Genomic DNA, 24,253 nt, shown 5'->3' on the forward strand with positions numbered 1-24,253 from the left:
ATAGATATTTAAAATGATTTCTATATATAAAATAATCTTCATATTAAAAGTACATTGATACTTGTCTTTTTTTGTAATTTGACACTTAAAAACATCTTTTTTAAAAAGATTAACCAAACATAATTTTTTTTTTAATCAAAAACACTTTTCAAATGAATTAACCAAACACAAATTATTACTTTTTTCAAAAATACTTTTCTGAAAAACTATTTAAAAAAAGTGTTTCTAAAAATAAGCAGATTTTAGTAGCAATCCCAAACAAACTCTTAATTATAGTCCATATATTAATTACTTTTTGCATCCTAATTTACAAAATTTATGAAAGAAAATAGTACATTTTTTAAATTTATAGTCATAACATAAATTGGCAGAGAGGTTGTTAAGACTTTAAGCTTATCAAGAAGAGATATTGGAAGTTTTACAAATAGTTGAGTGAAGTATTCAGACAATTTCTGATACAATAATGGAAATATGGAATTTTCCGGCGTGTTCCTTCTTCTCCGACCACCATACACATACAATTATGCCCTCGTTGCTTTCAGGTCGGATACTCCATTTTCCCAAGCTCTCTGCAACTTCTTCTTCTGAATCATATTCCAGTAAACAAGTGAAATTTCCAAAGAAAATCAGCCAAAATTCTGCAACTTCTGTTCGCCCTGCAGGTAAACCATCACTGGCAAAAATGTTTACAGAGACTACCATTTGCCCAATTTACACTTTGACAGGTTATCCAAATTAGGCTTATTGCCTGATTTTACAGTCAGTATTTAATCCTCAAGACTAACTTCATGTTTCTGCTTCATGTCAAGATTCTGGCAGTCCCCTAAGGAAAACCCACAAGTTGAATTTGGAAGTTTCTCCTCATAGAGCTGGTAATCTACTCTAGTTTCAACCTTTTAATAAGCTAATGGAATTGTAAAGTTTATTTTGTTTTGCATTTAAGTGACGGCTTTTTTTGTTTTGTTTTGTTTTTATTAGTGAATGGTGCAGTTGTTTGTTTATTTGTTCCCATCTGTATCAATATGTCTCGTGTTTGTATTTTACAGTGTCTGCGGTTAGATTGATGCGTATAGAGTTTGGTGGTGCATTTGCTGATCTTCTGAACGAGCAAGGGAAGGGTTCAGGGGATAATGAAATGGGATATGTTGAAAGAACTCTTGGGTTTCGTACTCGTGACTTAGACGACAGAGATTTAAGACTGGTTTCTTTCTTTGCCTTCTCTTCACTACCATCCTTTGAATTCACTTCTGGCAATATCAAAGCACTCGTCCTTATGGATTTCTCGAAATGTTTGTATTGTAGGTCACGGAGGTTGTTGGAGGTACCATTCGCTGGAGAAGATATCTTGATCACTTGATTCTTTCATTATGCCACGATGAGCGGACATTCAGAAGCATGGAACCTCTTCTAGTACAGGTATATTTGCCACTCTTTTTGGATTCTTTACTTTTAGAGCATCTGGTGGAATATATTTTTTGTTGCCATGGTTTGAGTATTGGAGAACCTCTTAAATTGTATCTATTTGAAGTTGATATTAAGTCAAAAACAAAGGAGAACTCATGAATTTGATGGTTTTATTGTTAGAGACTCCTTTAAAATAGCATTGATGTGTTATTAAAAGGAAAAAAGAAAAAGAGTAGCATGGCGGAGTTTCTTTGTGAATCAATATCGCATTGGCAAATATGCCTTCTAAGTCATTTTTGAGTTGTGTCAACCATCTAGAACCAAAATTAATGTAAATGAGTGATGGTGACAGAATGCAATCTTCGATTTACTATATGTCTTCTTAGTCTTAACAGTGGTTGGTATGCATGTTGGCTGATGAGGTTGTGTCAAGCATAATGTAATTGCGAGAGTTAGAATGTCATTGTGAAAGAATGTTTTGTTTAGTGTGCATTGGTAGGTCATAGTCATCATGGTTATAACTCCAAATAGAGTATACATTACCAGTGCATTTATTTTCTATTTTGAAATAGACAAGGATAAGTTTTTTTTTAAAAAAAATTATCCAAGGAAAATCCACCATGAGGTATATGCTCAATGCTAAAAAAATCACATCTCAGAGGCTGAAATGCTAATGCTATTTGGCGGTCTATCCTATTAATTGGTGCTGACTTTTCAACGATCTTTGAGTTAAACACTTCATCTCTATGGACCTTGACATGCACTGCAGAGCTTGAAATTGATAGGACCACTTGGGAAATTGGATGTGTCGGACCTGAAAGTTTCCTCTTTTCTTGCCTTCTACGTTCTGTCTTTTTAACTTTTGAATTTTGCTTGGTCATTTATAATCCCTCTCAACTGATTTTTTGCTTTAAAAATGTTGTTAGATTCTTCGAATTGGTTTCTATGAGATCACCAAGTTAGACATGCCACCTTATGCTGTTGTAGATGAGGTATGTTTATCTTATTACTTTGGTCTATAATGGTTGTTCTCTTTTTACTAAGTTATTTGATGAAAGCTGATTTGAAGTCTGTCAAGAAAAATGGATGTGATTTTATATTCTGTTGAACCTAGAAATGAAGCTGATGGTATAACAAGGTAATGCCTTTGAGCTTTCAATAGAGCCTTTGCTTGCCATATTTTTGAATGAAGTGAGGGAAAAGGAAAGATAAGATGCTTGATGACAGGTGAGGTTGGTCTAGATACAAGAGCACTCCACTTTCAATCAGTAAGTTAGAAGTTCGAGTTACAAGAGGAGAAAATTGGAAAAAAACCACTATTGACCCCTGTGCTGGGGGTGGTGGGGGATGGGGGTTCACCATGAAAAAAAAAGATGCTTGATATTTTGGCAGTCTTTCCTTATCTCTTACGCTAGAGACAAATTACTATACAGCCAGCAGCTTACACCTGCTTTTTTCTATTTAAATTGGATATTTGGTGCTGCATTAGGAAATGACTCATGAGTAAAATTTAAATTTCAGTAGCATCCATTTGAACATCCTAGAATGAAAAAGGATAAATTCATAACATCATTTGTGCACCTCGTATCTCTTTGAAAATAAACATTATCTCTTTTTTGTTTAATTTGATAAATGAGGTGAACATTTCTTTTATGCAAAGTAATGTAAGTGTACCCTTTTTGGATGTTTAAATCTAACTGCAGAGTGTAAGGCTCGCAAAAGTTGCTCTTAGACCAGGTGCCGGTAACTTGGTTAATGGGATTCTCAGGAAACTAGCAGTCCTTAAGGTATGTCTTCTATGTTTCCTTCAGCATATAGGCTCTGACAATAAGGAATCTACTGGTTCCCTGATTCTTTTCATGTCTGCAGGAGAGTGATTCCCTTCCGGCAGTGGAAGTGGATGGTGATGATCGTCAGCAAGCACGTGGTCTTGCCACTCTTTACTCTCATCCAGTTGTATGGTTGAACTGTTTCTTCTTTAAATCTTTTGTCTTAGAGAATCCAGGTCTGATATTATAGCAGCATGTCCCGTACACCCATGGTTGTGTCAAATAGATTTTCTAGAGTTATATTTTGGAAATTTTATTTTTTCATTGCTATATATTTCTTTATCCGTACCGTGAGATTCTCTTATGATTTATCACTCTGATTGGAGATAAAATAATGCTTGGGTTAAATCCTGTGGGCTGTGGATATAGCTTAAGTTCTAGCTTTTCTTTGTAAGAACTTGTCAAAATGACCCTCATTTTGTTGCATACTTTGGGAATTTTCATGATACTCCAATTATATGGTAATCATATCAGGTATCTTTTCACTTTGCTTTAACATGTCACAGATTATAATATGCTAAGCATAAACAAACAGTACTAAAATTCGTATGACTATCTTTTCACATCTCTTAATTTTTCATCTATTTATTGTTTTCCTATGTTTACTAGTGGATGGTAAGAAGATGGACAAAGTATTTTGGACAAGACACAGCTATTAAGCTTATGGCATGGAATAACAGCTATCCCAGTTTTAGTCTAAGGTATATGATGAAACTTTTATTTCCTCTTTTACCCTTTTTCTGGATGATCGTGTGACTGTTCTGTGTTCAAATCATGTTAACAAAACTAGGGCAAATACTGGGAAAGGTTTGACAGGGGCTGATCTCGTCTCAAGGCTTAAAATGTTGAAGGTAAGATTTAGATGCCGTTCGTTCCTTGCTGATAATAAAATCTTAGGATCACTTCTAGACTCTCTCTCTCTTGTACCTTATTCAAACTCTAAGTTCTGAATGTCTAGTTGACCAAAGAGAGGCAAATTGATATCATCCATCACTAGTCAAGATTTAAGGAGTTAAATAGAAGTCCATAATAATGGAGTCTTCTTCTGCTTTTTGACAAAATAGGATGAGTGTCCTAAACACTAATTGAGACCAACATATTAAATTTTCTGAATTATGCTGCAATATTCTGCATTTGTTTCGTGTATTACTATGATTCATTGTGTTTCCTTTCTTCAACTTCAGGTCCCACATGAGCCTTCTCTATACTTGGATGATTTTGTACGTCTAAAAACTGGAATGCAGGTATGATCAAAAGCTTGATAAGATCTTCAAACTGTGTTTACTATATGTAGTTATGTACATATTTATGACATTGATATAGATTTTTCTATGTTGGTATGTCACTTCATTAGTGATCGGCATTTAGTTACTTATCAAGAAAGAGACAGAATGTGTGTTCGTTACTTTTTAGTTCTCAAAATTACCATAGAGACTTGATTTAAAGGTAGTGTCAACTGTTGTCATGTGAGGGATAACCTAGTGCAAAGGATCCTTCACCTCTAAGGCTCTAACAAAGAGATTGGGGGTTTGATTCACCAAAGGAGCAAGTTGGGAAAAGGACCACCATTGACTCTTGGGTGGAGGGGTTTGTCAGGTGGGGTTTACCAGATCAAATAAATAGAAAAGCTAGTCTCAACTGTTTCTGCTATGGTACTGATTCTTGTTATGAACAAAGTAGCTGGAAAAAATGGAGAGACGAAATCACTTACTTAATGTAGAGTTGTAGATGATATCAAATAATGTTGATCGCAAGTATTCTCATGTATATTTATGTCTTTTAAAAGTTTGACCTGGTTTTAAATTTAGCTGCATATACGCAACTGATGTGTTTTGCTGCTCAGTTGACTTTTTAAAGTTTCTTTCAGAATGTTATACAGGCTGGATTACTAAAAGAAGGCTTCTGTGCAGTCCAGGATGAAAGTGCCGGTAATCTCCTTATAGAGCTCAAAATGTGTAGTTGAGTATGTTGCAAGAGATTCCTTGCATTTTCAGTTATCCCTTGACCCTGTCTTTGCATACAACTATTCTTTCGGCGGGCAGGGGTGTGGACGTGGCTGGGTTAATTCCAGTTTAACAAAGCTTTGTAAACACAGTTGTTTTCATATGCTCTCCCAATCAACATGATCAAGGAAGGAGATTCAGCTATTTGTTTTGGTTACTTGGCGCATTCACATGTCTATATTCCAAGGATCATAATCTAGAAATTTGAGCTATTCCTCACAGGGATGTTCAAAGTTCAAACATCAATTGCCGTATTACATATTATCGCGAAGAAAAAGAAAATTCCCTCTTTGCCCTCCATTTGTTAGTAATTTCTATTATTATTTGCTTAATTTGAGGGTGTCTCCACTTCCTTCTACAAGTTCTATACAGTGGCAACTAGTGTCCAGTTACTGAAAAATGGATTGGCATTTTGTTGGTCGTTGACTTGTATATCATTTTACAAATGTGATGGCCTCATTGAGATAATGCATTTGTTGATACTTGAGTTTGAAACCTGTAAAAATATCATAGATAGTGAAAAATGATTTGAGTTCATTGTCATAACAACCCTAATTACTGCAGGATTAGTAGTCTCTATTGTTGATCCACAACCTGGTGAGAACATTATTGATTGTTGTGCTGCTCCAGGAGGGAAAACCTTGTTCATGGCATCCCGTTTGAATGGCCAAGGTAACCTTCATACAAACTTTGCTCATCAGAGCTGACGTCTGAAAGCTTTTAGAGCAGAAATTACATGGGAATGTCCTTGAACATATTTTGGGAGCTAATTAAAGGAAAGATCTGTTCTCACAGGAGCATAGCACATGCAGAATTTAAATTTGTGTATTCAATAATGAAATAAAACATAGGTAGAAAAGCCTATCCTGGAAAAGTAGACAATCATGGTGTTTGGTATACAAGCAACATATTCCCTTGTCCATCACTACAACAACAACTAACCTCAGTCCCAAACAAGTCGGTTCCATCAGTAACTGCATTTATATATTGTTGTCTAAAAGTTACTCAATCAAAAGGTAACAGGTCCAATGCCTGGTATATCTATTTTTTTCTTTTGAGAGTTTCAGAATCAAGAGGGCTGGTCGTATTTTTTGTTTACAACTGGATAGACTCTGTTTTTACTATTGATAACTGGTCCAATTCGTTGTTAAAGCATGGCATATTGTTAGCATTTTCAGTGACTATTGTTGCATAGTTTTGGCCTGCAATTCTGGTCATTAACCTTTTCTTATGTATTAGAGTTATGTTTGTTGACTCTTTAACACTATACTCTAGTGCTTTACTTGTTTGTCAGGTAAATTATTTGCTGTTGACATAAATGAAGGTCGATTGCGGATACTCAGAGAGACAGCCAAGTTGCACCAAGTTATTGATGTTATCAGTACTATCCATTCTGATCTTCGAACTTTTTCTGTAAGAACTTGTAAGTTCTAACAAAAACACATGGTATTTTATTGTCCATCTGCTAATCCCTGGTTTAACTTTAACAGACGGATAAAGTCGTAGAATGGGATAAAGTTTTACTGGATGCACCTTGTTCAGGGCTTGGTGTTCTTTCAAAGGTATTTCCATTCAAAGATGTATACAATTTTATAGTTTGATATAAGCTTGCATGGTCTAAAAGTTTTGGTCCTTTATTCCTCTTTCTTCTTTTGTCACATTCACTATTCTTGCTAGTTGCTTCTATGGTTCATCCTTCTTTAAGCCAGAAGTGGTAGTATAGCTGGGACATTTGAAATGTGAATTTCCTCTTTGTTTTGAGAAAGCGAGCAGATTTGCGTTGGAATAGGAGACTGGAAGACATGGAGCAACTTAAACATTTACAGGATGAGCTTCTCGATTCAGCTTCCAGGTAAAACCAATAGTTCTTCTTAATTCATAATTTAAGTGTAACCTTGACCTGAATTATTGTTGCTAGTGAATTTCATCTTTTAGAAATATATTGAGTAGCTTTTTCCTAGTAATGTTGGTGACTGGTGAGGATAATGCAAGTTCTGAAGTGGATAAAAACAAGGCGCATATCTTTACAAAGATTTCTCCTACTGAGGAAAAGAGAGTTGGAAAATGAGATGAATACTCTGGGTTGGTATTAGTTATAACTCAATTTGCCCGCTTTATTAAGTCAAGGCTGGTTAAATTTTTTACTGTAATTACATGTACTTCAGTCTGAAATGCCTCTAGGTTATATGCATTATGTTTGAGCTACTATATTTACACATGAACATATGAGGTTCTGTTCTTTGTTTCCTTTCTCCTTATGTGTTTTTTCTGCATCTGCAGGTTGGTGAAGCCAGGTGGAGTGCTAATATACAGCACATGTTCCATTGACCCTGAAGAGAATGAGGAAAGAATTGAAGCCTTTATCTTAAGGCATCCAGTAAGAAACTTGATTGAAGCATGCTAATTGCTCCGTCTTTCAGTTTTAAAGTTGCTTCTTTCATAAAAATCAGCTGCAGCATATATATTATGCTAAATAATCGTGTCAGGCATTAAGAAGTGAGGACTTGCTTCCTGTTGAGGCTGTGGTGAATGGGACTATATGCTTTATGTAGAAAACATGTCTATATTTGTTAAATAACTTTTACCCAATGGAAAACAGACGAAATATTGAGGAAAAAAGTGAAAGTGAAGAAGCTGACGTGTCTGAAATATCTAAGAAACTGCTAGCGTCAACCGTACTCTAGCATCTTGCTTCCTTATATATTTTCTTTCATAATTTTGGAGTCTTATCCTGATATTCTCCTGTCCAGATGAATCGTCCCCTGTATTCTCTCTGGTTTGGAGATAAATTATCTTCTAGTCTAGTTTCTATACCTGCACATTGGTCTGACTATTACCATCATTTCCTTGCAGGAATTTTACATTGATCCTGTAAACAAATATGTACCTGAGAATTTTGTTACTAACCGAGGTTTCTATATGTCTAATCCTGTGAAGCATGAACTTGATGGAGCCTTTGCAGCTCGCCTGGTTAGGTCTCAATAAATCGAGAATGAGGAGCATGTTCCAGTTTTCACAAATTTCTAGTATGTCGTCAAAAAGCATTTTTAGTACAGGGGGCTCTTTTTGACAGATAACTTGCTTTTATGCCTTTCCTTTCAGCATGAGAGTCCAGACCGTCTCTTGTCACAGGTAGAGTGGGTCATCAGTTTAATATTCATGAACTCCTGATTGACTTACTTCTTCTGTAAAGCATTGTTTGCGTCAAATAAATGCATTGTTGAATTGTATGACCAACTCATAAAACTCAAGGTGTTACTTGTTAGAGAGAAACTTGAACCCAGGACCTCTAAAAGTAGTAATTAAGCTATTAGAGAAAACACACTTTTATTTACTTAAATTATGTCTTCAACATGCCTAAGCTATGACTTTTTCCTTCAATAATTTCAGGTCGGTCATTCAAAGCCTTGTATGCAACAATTCAGTCTTCAGGCCATCATTATACGGTACAGCAACCACTGATACAAGTTATAAGCATACCGCAACAAGATGAAATATCATTTTATATGGCTGCATTGTAGTGCCCAGTTTCTGAAAGATGAGATGCAGAGGCGGCACGCTGTTTGCTCTCGTCCACGAGAATCTGAGGTGTGAAACATCTCAAATGACTCCAAGGTGAGTTCTGAGCCTCCCTTGTCTTTATGGGTGTCTCTTCAATTACAAACAGCGTGCCATCTTTGAGTTCCTATTAGCTCAATTACACTATGAATACTCTAACAAATGTACTATGGATGGATCGTTATAGGTATTTTAATAATTTAACTTTTAAGTTTAGGGGTTCATCCTTTTAAAGTAATATAAACTAGTCTCACATCACGTGTACATTAAGTTATGCCATTTTGTAAATAATATATACCATCTTATTAAAATAAGTTTTGAGTAAGTAAATATAATGAATGAATAAAGAACAAGTTTCTACAAATAATCAATGTAGATCGTTGCACGAGTGACTTATTTGTCGATGTCAAGATGATTGAATTTCATTTGAATCTATGAAGATAAATAATTGTAGTATTATAGATACATATTTTTTTTTAATACTTCTATTTTTCATTTATGAGGTAAACATTAAATGAAATGTATCGTATATGTGCCTTTCTTCACTAATTATAAGGTGCACACTTCATTTGCACTTTTCTCTATCTAATCTAATATTGTTCACCTTAAACTTATAGTATACATACCAAAATTGAGTCAATTCCCTAAATGGTCACCCAAGTTTAGGGAATTGCCTTGAAATATCATTTATGTTTCATTTAGGACTAAAATATCACTCAACTATTCCTATTTTCCTTCAAATATACTTGACACTTTAAAAGCCACACTCTCTTCTAGTTGACATGACATGTCATTAAAGTCCTTTTTTAATAATAGATTAATTTGATTCATTAAACAATATAACTAAAATAATAATTATATTATTTTATTTAAAAAAAATAAATAAATAAATAAAAAAAAAAAAAAATATATATATATATATATATATATATATATANAATAAAATTAATTGTGAATTTTGAAATTCATGCTTACAATATTTTTTTCTTGAAAAAAAATAGAAAGTAAATAATATTATGGCTGTTTTTTATCCAAAAAAATAAATACTAAATATCTCAAAAATCTCCTTCTATTCTAGTTGATATGTCTTGTTATTAAACCATCATTTTAAAAAATAATAGACCTATTTAATTCATCAAACTTATGTCTCTACAAGGCAAATATATAAATTACATGAGCGTTTATGAAGATTATAAAAAAAATTAAAAAAATTAATTCCTTTATATTATTTTACCAAATAAAATTCAATGAAAAAAAACTTTGTGTGCAATTATTACTTGGTAATTTTTAAAATCCATAAGTAAATTATTTGAAAATTTTAAGCAATTTTTTTATAAAAGTATTCAAATAAATTTGTAAGGTTGACAAAAAGTTGGTAAGAAAGAGAAAATTATTATTTATTTATTTTTAATTTAATTTTTTATTCTTATTCGTGCTATATTATATTATATTTTAACTTATCATACAATTAAACACCAATATATATTCTCATCTCATCCCAAATTCATGTAATACAAGTAATAATTAATTGAATTGCATGTTTTAATTCAATAATATACATATTATATGAGATTAATATACTGATAAATAAAGATCAAAATTTTATTTTCTAATATAAATATTATTCACTTTCTATTTTCTTTTCAAAAAAAGATATTGTAAATATGGATTTCAAAGTACCCAATTAATTATTTTTATTAGTTAATTGACCTTTAATATTATTGATCCATTATATAATATATGATCAATTGATGTAAGTTGACATTCATGAGTAATTTATATATCAATATTTTTTGAATATATGTGTTTATAAGTATTTAAAATTGATGACATTATAGTAAGTTTTAAAAAACTATTCCTCATAGGATAAAAAACAAAAAATTAATTATGATAAAAAATTCTTAAGCATGAAAATTTCTTCTTAATAGACTAATATATACTTTTTAGAAAATAATAAAATAATTATTTTAGTTAAATGAGTTTGATGAATTAAATAAGTCTATTCTTAAAAAAAAAAAGCTTCAATGACATGGCATGCCAACTAGGAGAAAGTGAGGTTTTTGAAGTGTCAAGTATATTTGGAGGAAAATAGGGATAGTTGAGTGATATTTTGGTCCTAAATGAAACATAAATGATATTTTAAGGCAATTCCCTAAACTGGGGTGACCATTTAGGGAATTGACTCACCAAAATTTAAATATAATATCATGCAATAGATGAAAAAACTGAATAATCTCTATACAATTACCAAAACAACTTTATATTTAAATTTGTATACGTCAGAAATCATTACAGCATAAGCAATCAACACAATTAATCCATTGAAAATCACCATAAATTTATATGAAATTTCATAATTTTTTCTAACATCAACAACAGAAGTGCAAAATTTCACAAATAAGATTAGTCCGAGAACGTATTGAAATTTAATGTCACTGTGTATTAGAAAATCACAAACTACTTTATTTGTGTTTTTATTTAATTTTATATAAGTTTGATATTTAAATTATTTAGAAGTGTGTAAAATTTTCAAAATAGGGGTAAGATCGTGTATAAATCATTTTCTCAGATGTCATTTAAGGAATCATATTGAGTATGTTATTTGTTGTTATCGTAAGTTTTTAACCTTATTTGTTGTCACTTAGATTTGATGTTCTTGAGCTGAGGGTCTCCTGGAAACAGCCTCTCTACCTCCACGAGGTAGTGGCAAGGTCTGCGTACTATTTACCCTCCCCAGACCCCACCTAGTGGGATTTTACTGGGTTGTTGTTGTTGTTGTTGTTGTAAGTTTTTAACCTTTTTTCGCTCCAATCAATAACTCGTAAATCACACAGAAGAGGTAATCCACATTAGGCAAGTCCGGTACAACGAACTCGATCCAGAAGGCAAACCACTTGCTTTTGTTGGCAAGGGATTTTGAACTTGAGACCACCAACATAAAAATCTCCAGCCCAAATTAGCCACTGGGTCACCCGAAGGGTGAAAAAAGATAAACTTTTTAACCTTTTATAATAACTATATTATCAAGAAAAGTGCATTCAACTGTTTGCTTATGTTTATTTTTTTTCTATCAAAAATCATAATATTGAGGTAATTAAACATGATCATACCTCTTCCAATATGTAGAATATAAAAATATCTCTACTTTGTATTCTATCAATTGATTTCAGATTTTTAAAATATTTCATTTTTGTATCTCTTTTCAGTGACTAATTAATATGAAGGCTCAACTAATTTCAAAATTATATCATTCAAAACGAAAAATCAAAGTAAAAGTACATGCAATAATAATTAAGACATTTTTAAAAGATAGTAATATACTTGGAAATAATTATTGACAAGTAAGAACACATTGTTTGAAAATTATATCTAAAATAATACTATACAACATGAGTAATTGGAAAGGAGAGTGTAACACCATTCCTTGGCAATTCAGTGTTTTGGCCACATATGGTGATATTTCATGCATGATCTTGGTTTTGATTTGTATGTATCTGGAATATCAGATATATAGGAGAGTGGTGATCGAGATGGGAGGGAGGCGAGCGGGATTTGTAATTATATATGTATCCCAGATCCATGCGAGTTCTCTTGAATGCAATGTATCTAGAACAAATTTCTCCTAATTTTGACTTCATATCTCTCAAGATACATGTATCTAGATGCATCAAAATCTGGTAAGATTTTGTAATATTACAAACTAGACTATATCTAAATAATTAGTAAACTAGTGAAATATCAGTAAGTTTCTCTTTAATATAATATATTCATACGTTCATCTTTACTAGTCCACTTATACTATTTGGGATGCCCAGTAATACTTATCTAGTTTATAAAATCAATGAATAATTTACCATTTTGTGTCTATTTTACTCTTGTTATCAACTATTTGTTGTTCATTTTTCAGTAGTTGGATGACTTCTAATCAACAGGGTGTTATAGTAAATTATCCCTTTATTTATTATTTCTTAAAGAGTGTCAAGATCAAACATTGACAAATAAAGATGGACGAATGGAGTAATATATAAATATATTTATTAAGAATAAATTAATAAAAATATCTTTTACTTTCTAGAAATGAGTAATTTTTTTAAGGAGTGTGCACCAGTTAGACCTCATTTATTTCATTAAGATTAAGACATCTAAATCTGAATGATTAAGATCTTGTCTGTAGATCCGAACATTCAATGATTAAGACTGTTTATTTTTATACATCTGAATACATTTATAAAGACATCATCGCCCAATTTTAACAACACATTTATGAAATTGTTTTGTATTTTAATCCAATAAAACTTTTACAATAAATTTGATCAATTCTTGAAAGAAAGAAAAAAGGCAACAAAAACAAAAAATTAAAAATTTAAAGGAAATAATTTGGATAACTAATAAAGTTTGAGAATGAGAGGGGCTTGAATATTTTTTGAAGAAAAAGAATATGGAGCACAATTTATTTTTTCTTTTTCAGAAAGTGTCTTTAAAAAAATTTAAATAAGAATAAGTCTCTCTCACAGATCTGATTCATTGAGACTATTTTAGACTTTTAAAACATACAAATTGATATGATGAATGAGTAAACGTATATGTATTTACTGTAACCGTGTGAACATAAATCATAATAACACGAATAATATTATATTAAATAATGTTCATGCAATTATATTACTAGTATATTATATTAGATTAGAGACTATTATAGTTTAAACTTAAGAAAAACGTCTTCTCCCACGTAGAGTCAAAGCAAAATTTGGAGTTTAGAGTCAATTTTCTTCTTTTTCTTTGAAAATGTAATTAGTAATTACTTTGACAAATTTTACTAGTTGATATATATATATATTCTATACTATTGGTCTATGGATCTGTTATTAATTTGGACTTAGTAATCATAATATTTTTCGACCAACGAATAATGACCCTTGACTAGAAAATAGAAATTAAAACCACGCTCAAATATTCAAGTCGTTTAGGGTGTTCAGTATAAGCTGCCAAACACACACAAATCTGCATGTCATATTAATTATTACTAGGAAAAAAGGACAAATATACTCCCAAACTATCGTAAATAGTATACAGATACCCTCCGTCACTTTTTTGGGACATGGGTGCCCCTGCCATCCAAAAACTAGAGCATATATGCCCGTCACTCTAACAGAAAACTAAACAGGGACACGTGGCGCAATCTTATCCGTTGATTCGATATTTAATAAATGTTGGGTCGATGGATAAGATTATGACACATGTATGTCCGTTAGTATAAAGGGTATATATGCTCTAATTTTTGGACAGCAGGGGCACAATGTCCCAAAAGTATGACGGAGGTATCTGCATACCATTTACGATAGTTCGGAGTATATTTGTCCTTTTTCCCTTATTACAGTATTATTTTTGGCTGGAAATGAGTTTTAAATTTTAAACAAATGAAAATGGGGTCTAATTTAAATTTTCTTGGGTTTCAAGAAAAATGGAAAGTTTAATTTAAACAACTTTAAAAGTCGACATATTTTTTAGAGTTTGATTTGGGTTTTAATTTGAAAAAGTAACAATATATGGTTTGGTTCGTATTTAGGCAAGGTTGAAAACATACATATCGATGTAAGGTAGTTTTTTTTAAAAAAAAAAACTTATTGTTCATCCATAATAAATTTATGAAAATAATTTAAGATTAATTATGAGAGTTAAATTGATCTTGCAATGTAATGATATTGAATTAAATAAATCACAGATAAATGAATATTAAAACAATAAAGTGAGTAATTGAATTGTGCATTGAAGATTGAGTGTTGATGGCCTAAGAATCAATTATTCGATCGATACCAAAACCTAGTCCTTTTGAACATGCATGCTATGGTTAGATCTTTAAAATCTATGTATATTCTAAATTTGTTAAGCTTTTTGGGCACATTCTAAATTTGTTAATATTTATTCACCTATTTAGATAATGTGATTTCCCATTGGATAAGGATGCATTGGTAATTAATTAGTAGGTTCGTAATACCATATAGTTGTACAAAAAAAATTTGTAGGCCAATCAGGGGCGAACCTAGAGGTAGTCGAGGGGTTCACCCAGAGGCGGACCCACCCTATAGGGTGGGAGTTCACGTGTATTCATTGACTTTGGAAAAAATCATGTGTATAGGTGTATATCTATCTTGAGAAACTGACATAAATTAGAATATAATTAACAGTGCACCCATGAGAAATATACATTTGTCATTGTCTTTGTTGGTACAAACTAGAAGAACCACGCATGAGACATGGGTTTGAATCTAGCTACAATGCTATTTTATTATTTTTATTTTTTAAGTTTATCTTAGAGCTTATATTTGAGCTAAAATAATATTGGTGCACCCGAAGTCTTCAAATCATAAGTCTGCCTCTGGGTTCACTCGAACCTATTCGGCAAAAAATCACATTGTATATAAGGTATTTTAAAGAATTTTTATGTCTATATATTGATTTTAAACCCCCTAAATGTAAAATTAGAGGTTGACTTAGTGGTTGAGGTATTCATGCACTCACCTCAAGCAGTGGCGTAGCTACATGGTTGTCAACGTGTCCAATTGGACACCCTTCGTAGGAAAAAAAAAATCATATATACAAGTAAAATGATACACAAAATGATTAAATAACATATTTTGGACACCCTTAACAAAACAAAGTATTGTAGCCCAGTGGTTTCATGTAAGGTGGCCCCCATCATCACGTATAACCTAGAAGAAGAAATCAACAAAGTTAAGTTATGGTCAAAATGGACCCTATTACACGCTACCACACCAATTATACGTACTACTTTCTCCAAGGACCCTGTTTAAAACTACTTGCCCCCATGCATCACTTTATTATTATATATAAATACCTACCTTCTTTCATTTGTCAGTTATCACACATTCTTTTAATTCATAGCTTAATTACCTTCTTTCATTTCTCACATTCTACTAATTCATTCATTAACCTAATTGATCATATAATTATTCAATAAATACCTACCTTCTTTCATTTATCAGTTATCACACATTCTTTTAATTCATAGCTTAATTACCTTCTTTCATTTCTCACGTTCTACTAATTCATTCATTAACCTAATTGATCATATAATTGATATCCATCTTTACGGAGAAAATGTTGGTCCAAATCAATGGTGTTAATAAGATTCATGAGCTTCTTCCGGCGATTAACGATGAACATGGAGGTGTAATTGTGCAAGTTGAGAGTCCTATGGAACCTAATGTCTTTCATGACATGCTTAAACATTCGATAACAAAGTGGAAGATGCAGGTATTAGTTATGTAGAAATTATTTGTTGATTAATTTGTCTTAGTTATTAGTAGTAATACTTAATAATTACTATATTTATTTTATTTTGCAGGGAAAGAAGGGTGTATGGATTAAAATCCCTATTGAACTTGCAAATTTGGTTGAGATTGCAGTTAAGGTAATTAATTAATTTCTTCAGTATATGTACTTATGTTATTATGGTGTTTGTTTAACGGGCCGGGTTAATGGATCCTCCAAAATAATCACAACAAAAAAATTTACATGTAGCGGCAATTGAGTTGATGTCATTGCATTTAGAGCCGCTAAAGTTTTTAGCTGCATTTATATAGAGTGATGGTTATTATAAATGCTCATATTTATTATTGCTGCTAAATACAATTATATTATTGTTGTTGAATAACTGCGGCTAAATCCATTATTTATTATATGGATGTGTTTTTATTGGTGATCAGTGGTGTAACTACATGGTGGTAAGGTGTCCAATTGGACAGTCTTATTCGAAAAAAAATATCGTATATATAAGTAAAATGATTAAATCACATAATTTGAACACTCTTAACACAACAAGTTATTGTAGCCCAATGGTTTCTGATGCTTGGAATGAGGTAGTGCTCGCGTGTTTGAATCTCATTAATTCTACTTTTGAAAAGAGTTTTTATTGTATATTTCTAGACACCCTTTATGAAATTCCTGATTCCGCCCCTGTTGGTGATTCAACACGGGTGCAACAATACATTTTTGAACAAAAATTAAAATTAATTGTGAAATGTGAACAGGAAGGGTTTCGGTACCATCATGCAGAACCTGATTACTTGATGCTTGTGCATTGGATTGCTGATAGTGAGAGTACTATACCTGCAAATGCCTCACACAAAGTCAGCATTGGTGCTATTGTCCTCAATCACAAAAGAGAGGTTCGTGCTAATTTACGTGTCATACTTTTTTTTAATTAAATTATTCTAAAAATGTATACTTGTCATAATATCTTATTTTACTTTTAATGAGACAATTTCTAGTCATCATAAATGTCTCTAATTTGTTATAAACCATAATTCTTTTAAAAAAATCTTTTTGAATTTCATGTCCAATCAAACTTTTTAAAGACATTGTTACAGTAATTTCGATAATAGGTCTAAAATATATCTGGACTTTGACCAAAATTGTTATAACAATCCCAAATTTTGGATAGGACCTATTACCCCCACACTATTTAATGCAGTATATTTTAAAGATATATAAGTGTCCAGCTGGACAAGTTACTATTTATAATATTAATGTTATATTTATGATGTCATTAATGCAATATTTATAATGTCCACGTGGACTCTTATATATCTTTAAAATACACTATTAAATAGTGCATAGGGTAATAGGTCTTGTCCAAAGTTTGGGATTGTTACAACAATTTTGATCAAAATTTAAATATATTTCGAACCCTTTTCCTAAAATATTATAATAAAAAAAAAAGAAATCATATAAAATGAAACACAGAAATACATGGCAATTACTTTCTATTTGCATGCATAATTAGACGACTATTTACATGAGAAAAGTATATAATTGTTGTTTTCAGTTGCTTGTTGTGCAAGAGAATATTGGCAGATTAAAGGGAAGTGGTATATGGAAGATCCCTACCGGTACTCTTGAGGAGGTATATTCGTATTTTAATTGAATCTATTAGATAATTTTTACTCTTATATCCGCTTCAATCTGTTTGATCTATTTTTACTTGATATAGTGTTTAAGAAAATAAAAAAGATTTTTTTAAATTTTGTAATTTTAAATTAAAGGTATATCAAATGTATCAGAATGTTATTTAATCTTGTGGTATTAAACATGTCACGCAAAAAACTAAAATAAAAGAATTGCAAAAAAAGAAGAGAGTCATTTTAAAAAATAAATGGACTTAGAAGGAAAATAGATCAAATAAATTGATATGCAGAGTAATATATAAGGAGTGGGATTGTCTCATAACGAAAGGTGAAATGAATTTGAAGGCCTAATATATTAATTAAAAATCTTAGTATTTTCAGATTTTATTTAAAACTTCGAACTTAAATAATCATGTTTGTTCATGAATTAAAATGATTATATATTAAAAATAGCGATATCACTTTCTAACTCTATAAATTAGGCCTTCCTTCGTAAAATAGCTAAGGAAAATTGCATGTATCAAAGTGGCTTTCTTGTATTCTAAAGACAATTATCTTTTATTTAATTAATTTTCCTAAATAATATATGGCAGTATCTCGATAAGATGACTTCGAGGCGTGAAAAAATAACTTTCTTCTTTGATTACATTTTTCTTTTTATCTAACATAAGCTAATTTTCGATTACATTTTTCTATTTGTCACGTATCGTATGTTGAGAGCTTTTCGATCTTGATACATTTTCAGGGTGAGAGTATATTTGAAGGTGCAATAAGGGAGCTAAAAGAAGAAACTGGAGTAAGTATAAACACATTTATATAATTAATGAATTTTAATTATGTAAATCTATGCACTATAAATATTCCATTATATTTTTTATGTTACTTATATGTGATTATTTTTTTTCTCTTATATTAAATTCCAGATTGACACGGAATTTGTGGAAGTGCTTGCATTCAGGTAGGAAACTTTTGCCACAAGGCTATTTTGAAAATTAAGGAGAAATAATATTTGTCATGGCTAAGACTAAAATGATTTAACTTTTCATATTTTAAGAAAAAGTCAAAAAGAATATTATTGAGTCATGATCAAATATTGAAATTTAATTACTAACAAGTCAAAAATAAGATTCAATAAGTCAGGTCGACCTTTCAATTTTCATTGTGTACACAAAAAGATTTTACTTCCCATCCGGCCATTTTACTTGTCGGCCATACTAAAAATAGATGATTCAAAATAATTGTCATTTTAAAAAAAAATTACGATATTCAATATTCTTTATATTTTATCCATAGTAATAAATATTCTTGAAATTTAATGAACATTTGACTAATTATCCTACAATATCCAATATTTAAGTGAAAAACACATACATATACTCCAATATTGAGGTTGTTTAAATTAACTCTTTTTTATTTATTAAAGAGATCAAATTAAATTTATTAAATAGAGATTAATATTTTAAATTATTAAAAATAATAAATAAAAATATAATAATCAAAGATATATATATATATGTGTGTGTGTGTGTGAGAACCAAAAATATAACAAGTAAAATTGTCCAAAGGAAATACTAACTTTTAAATACATCTAACATTTGGGAAACTTTGTGCTGGCTAAATAGGAGACATTGACAATGACCCAAAAAAGACAATGAGTTGGAAGAAATCAAAATTAGAACAATTATAATTGGCATTTGAATATTGTGATACAGGGAATTCTTGACATTAATTTCAATACTATAGAATCATGTGGTCAATATATGAATTTTTTGAGTCATGTTAATTAATTATATTTTCATGGAAATTTCATTTTTATGCAGGCAAATACCCAAGTCATTTTTTAACAAGTCAGACTTATTCTTCCTTTGCATGATGCGTCCATTATCATTTCACATCCAAAAGCAAGACTTAGAAATTGAGGCCGCTCAGGTAATCTGCTATTACATGTGAAAATTTACTTATAGTGACAGATTAAAAATATATTTAAAGAATTTTTGTATCTGAACTATCATATGTGAGAGTTTCATATTTTACCATCACCGAATAATTTTTGAGTTTTGAGTTATTCACTTTTTTTTTGTTTGCAGTGGATGGCATTTGAAGAGTATGCTAATCAACCTTTAATTCAAAAAGATGGTCTTTCAAAGTACATTAGAGATTTATGTTTAGCAAAATCAGAAGGAGATTACCAAGGATTTACTCCAATGACAATAACATCATCAGTCATTGATGATCATATTAGTTCCCTCTATTTTCTTAAGGATGCTCTTCACCAGGATTAATTAATTACTTCTATTTACCTAATTTGTTATAAATACTAATTATTTAATTTTTTATTTCAATGGCCTATACTCCAAAATAAAGTTGTATCAAAAAGATTTTATGTATGTATTTTTCGTATACAAAATACAATAAAGAATGTAATTTTTTTTAATTTTCAATTTGTTTGTGTCATGTTTTATCTGGCCGCCAACTTTCGTTTAAATTTGAAAGGCAAGTAGTACCTCTAGACTCTAGTACTGAACGAAAAGACAAACAAACCATAATATGATCAGTTTGATTAATTTCTCTGTTTCAATTAAAGCGGTTGACATGAATGCTTCATAGTGACTCAAATCTTATTGGAGAGTAATAATGCAAATGCTTTTATGAAAAAAGGTGGACGGCATCGTTTGCCTCTTTAAACAAGGCAAAGATAAAAAGTAAGCTAAGCATGTTGTTTGTTTGGCTTGCTAACAAATTATCTTCAGCTTAATATATATTTACTGTAGGATATTTCAAATGAAAAATTTGGAGGATTGGAAAAAAGAAGTTAAAATGACCAATCTAGAGTGAGATAAAGTCCAGAAGTATTTGAAAAAGTGCAAATTAAAATTGAGTGGGGGACTAGTGTACTTTCATTCCAATACAATCCATTAGCCTTAGTTGATCGTGATCAAGAAATTATTGGTTTCACTTGAGTCATTAACGTAATGAAGAGAGGAGTGTGAGAAAAAATATGAAAGAAAGAAAAACAAAATTAGGTGTCACAACCCAACCCACTGGGCCACGCGGGCACCCACTCTAACACCTAAGTAGAAAAACCCTCATATCCCAATAGTTAAACATGCGGAAAATTTAAAGAAAACATGAATAAGTATAGTAGTATGATTTTATAATTAATATCCTTAGACACACTTTTCAGTTAAAACTTGTAAAATAATTTTAACAACTCTCATAGATCTAGTCTAAACAGGTACAAGAGCTACTAAGAGTACAACTGGACAAGATAAATAAAAGACACAGCTCCCACCATGCGGAAGAAAAATAGAAGTTGTTGGAGAATTTCTTCGTCTTCACCTAATGAAATGTCACCAATCCTGCTTCCAGACTATGCCAAAAGGCATAACAAGAGTAGTATCAGTACAAATACACGTACTGGTAGGCATCATCGGTCAACCCGATGCCCACCCACATAACATATGAAATCAACTAAAAGAAATATACAATAAACCACTCGCTTCACCACCATTACCCTCTCTTAAAATACCTCCAATTTACACTAGTATTCTGGCTACTAACCACTTCTCAACCAACTTACCTACCGGTTACTTTAATCATGGCCTAACCTTCTAACACATTAACAAACCCCCAATTAATCACCACTCTCTAACTCAACTAACCGCTCACGTCGCACCCTTACTTCCCGTCACATTAGTCAACCATGGTGACATAGTACATTACATCAAACTTCTTTACCACTAAACCCAAATCTCTTTCCCCAAGGTGAAATCCACCTAAGCACAATTCCTCACCTACACTACCTCTACTTCTCGCCATTACGACACACGAACAACACTTGCTATCCATTACTCGCCCCTAGAACACTTTACCCTTCCACTATACCCAACAAGTTCGCTTAACACAAAGAACAATCAAATATAAGCCGTCATAACCTATACCCACTAAGTGCAACATACATAAGTCAACAACAATATAATCCCATGCATATATCAAACTTATATATATTATCAACATTTACGAACAACAAACATCTTTATAGTTCTCCAGCTACACAATTATGCAAATCATTGGTCCTCTCATGAAATCCAAACTCAAACAGTTAGCATACCGAAACGCAGTATCCGATCCAAGGTTTATGCCGAAACGTGACAACCCATCCCATAATTATGCCGGAACGTGGCAACCGATCCAAGTTAGTTATGCCGAAATGTGGCAACCGATCCATTCATCACACCACAATCACAATCACAAGTATATCCCTCATTCAATTAAGTCATGATTCATGGCATCCCTCATTCATCTACCTCATTACAACAAGTGTGATCAATAATGCAACATTCATATACATACATGTATCATAATGAAGCAAGAACAAACATATATCACACAATCATAGAATCACAACCATCACCTATAATGGATTTACTCATCACACACATCATGCAACCCTAATTCGACCATACTCATCCCCAATTCATCGTCTAAGGCTTCTTTCTAGGGTTTAAATCAATAATCATTCGATGCACGAAGACCTACGCATAAATCTTACCATCGATTCACATATATTACGCAGTAAGCACAGATTTAAACTACTCAATTCACAAAATCTATCTTACCTGGGCGCCAAGTAGTTACACGGAGTTTTGGTCTTTGATTCTTGTTTTCAGAACTTGTGACGGTGATCTTGATCGAAAATTCGCAATCCATCGACATCTTCACGCTAAAAATCTCTCTCTCCCTTCTTCCCAACCTTAGAATAGTTTTTCTGAGGTTTCTAGGATGTTTTACAACTTATTTAGGTATTTTAGAAAGATGGAGAAATAGGATTTCTCGTAATTTACGTTCTGCCTCACCTATCCCGCTCTGACGCCAGCTTACCTCGCCCTGGCGCCACCGACCTAGCGGCATCTGGCCCGCTATGGCGGGACAATGTCACGACCCGAGAGCACCTCCAAGTCGCGCCACGGCGTATTTGACCTTGAAGAGGTCTTATACAAGCCCTTAGCATTCATTCATCACATAAGCAATAAAGATAGTGCGGAAATAAAACCTTTTTAAAACAAACTCATAAACTGGAAAGTCAACAACATTTTAAATAAGTCTTTATACACAAGCGGAATACTAGTCTCACATGGCCAACTTAGACCCAAAACTCCAAGAAACATACTAAGGGCACGCCCCTTTACATTTGACAGAAACTACAAATCTATTACAAATGTCTTAATAAAAGAAACTAGAATATAGAATCCTCATCCTCGACATATAAGGACATACCAAAGTCTTGAGAGAAACTCTAATCCCAAGTTTCACTATGGAAAGCACCTCACTTGCCAATACCTACACTTGTAGTAAAACATAGGAAAATGATGGAGTTAGCACAATTAAGTACTAAGTATAATGATTATGCAAAAACATGCAAAAAGGGTCATTTATTTAAGGTATATGCTTTTCATGCTATTTTTGATAAAACTTCATAATACAAGTATGAGAGACATATTACAAGTCACCATCCACATACAAGATAATACTCACATAATATACATGCTCAACTAATACCAAACTACAAGACATAACCATATTTATCAAGTAAACCATTTCATCATCTAAGACCCTCCATCTAAGGTTATCCTAAGACCCACCTAAGTAAGATATAAAGGGGCCGCCCATACAACCTCTTCACACGCACCTAAGTGTTTCTCAAGACTACCAAAGATAAGGACCTATCCCTTTCAACATAAACCAATAAGTCAACATTCGTTATTAGAGACATTTAAGGAGACATTCATGCATATAGGGGACTTCACATAATAGTCATTAAAGACTTAGGGAACTCACTTTAGTACTTTCAAGGCCTACTCGTGCTATGTGTAGATAGCATCTCATACTACTACCTACACGTTATAGAACCTATCAAGTAACTAGAGTGCACATCCCACATGATGGGAATGGGCATTAACCGACATAGACCACACTAGCTAGGCATGGAATCCAGTGTCATAAGACCCTACACCGTGGAAGGTGTTCTACTTGCCAAGGGTAGAACTAGTAAACAACCCATGTAGGCACATGGTTTAGGGGATATCCAAAGACGTTCATTGTACTCTAACCTCATACTCGGAGAGAACCACCATCTTAACCATATTCACTCGGTGCTTAGCCTTATTTCCAATAGAGTAATTTCATTCACATGTGAGTACTAGGGAGGGCGCCATCATTGGGTCTACCAACCCATAACACTCTACCAAGAAGGGCACCACAAGGATCTACCGATCAAGGTTCATAAAGGGTAGCTCATTGACTTTCTTAGAGAGGATTTTCTACCGTTCCGGTCCACCAACTCTAAGTCTATCATTTCACACAAGAAGGAGGTCATCACCCTTAGGTTTACCCCTTCAAGGCTTTACATTCACATAGGGTCCTAGACTCATCATGAAGGGGTACCATGCTTAGGTCTAACCAATTCAAGTCATAGCCTAGAGTACCTCATTAGTCATTTATAGAAGGGCACCAACTTTTAGGTCTACCGATC

General features: G+C 32.3%; 2 protein-coding genes across 4 annotated transcripts; both read left to right on the plus strand.

Annotated features, from left to right (window-relative positions):
• The first annotated feature begins 392 nt into the window (after nucleotides 1–392).
• LOC125863020 (uncharacterized) lies at nucleotides 393–9,129 on the plus strand. Of its 3 annotated transcripts, XM_049543156.1 has the most exons (18): nucleotides 394–662; nucleotides 810–872; nucleotides 1,047–1,201; nucleotides 1,303–1,416; nucleotides 2,331–2,396; nucleotides 3,108–3,191; nucleotides 3,274–3,360; nucleotides 3,843–3,934; nucleotides 4,024–4,084; nucleotides 4,418–4,477; nucleotides 5,101–5,161; nucleotides 5,801–5,908; nucleotides 6,531–6,649; nucleotides 6,727–6,798; nucleotides 7,003–7,088; nucleotides 7,517–7,613; nucleotides 8,090–8,368; nucleotides 8,627–9,129. In XM_049543156.1, exons 1-17 carry the CDS (start codon nucleotides 464–466, stop codon nucleotides 8,219–8,221), a joined length of 1,656 nt encoding a protein of 551 aa, XP_049399113.1. In that variant the 5' UTR covers nucleotides 394–463; the 3' UTR covers nucleotides 8,222–8,368; nucleotides 8,627–9,129. The 3 variants fall into 3 exon arrangements, with proteins under 3 accessions (XP_049399114.1, XP_049399115.1, XP_049399113.1); XM_049543157.1 differs by lacking the exon at nucleotides 8,627–9,129 and having other exon boundaries at nucleotides 393–662; nucleotides 7,010–7,088; nucleotides 8,090–8,364; XM_049543158.1 differs by lacking the exons at nucleotides 8,090–8,368; nucleotides 8,627–9,129 and having other exon boundaries at nucleotides 393–662; nucleotides 6,999–7,088; nucleotides 7,517–7,614.
• On the plus strand, nucleotides 8,726–20,003 carry LOC125861602 (nudix hydrolase 2-like). The gene is made up of 9 exons (XM_049541461.1): nucleotides 8,726–8,824; nucleotides 15,911–16,069; nucleotides 16,161–16,226; nucleotides 16,846–16,983; nucleotides 17,643–17,720; nucleotides 18,467–18,517; nucleotides 18,645–18,679; nucleotides 19,542–19,650; nucleotides 19,809–20,003. The coding sequence occupies exons 1-9, from the start codon at nucleotides 8,726–8,728 to the stop codon at nucleotides 20,001–20,003; spliced, it is 930 nt and encodes a 309-aa protein (XP_049397418.1).
• Nucleotides 20,004–24,253: the final 4,250 nt, after the last annotated feature.

Source organism: Solanum stenotomum, chromosome 4 (genome assembly GCF_019186545.1).
Source record: "Solanum stenotomum isolate F172 chromosome 4, ASM1918654v1, whole genome shotgun sequence".
Classification (NCBI taxonomy): domain Eukaryota; kingdom Viridiplantae; phylum Streptophyta; class Magnoliopsida; order Solanales; family Solanaceae; genus Solanum; species Solanum stenotomum.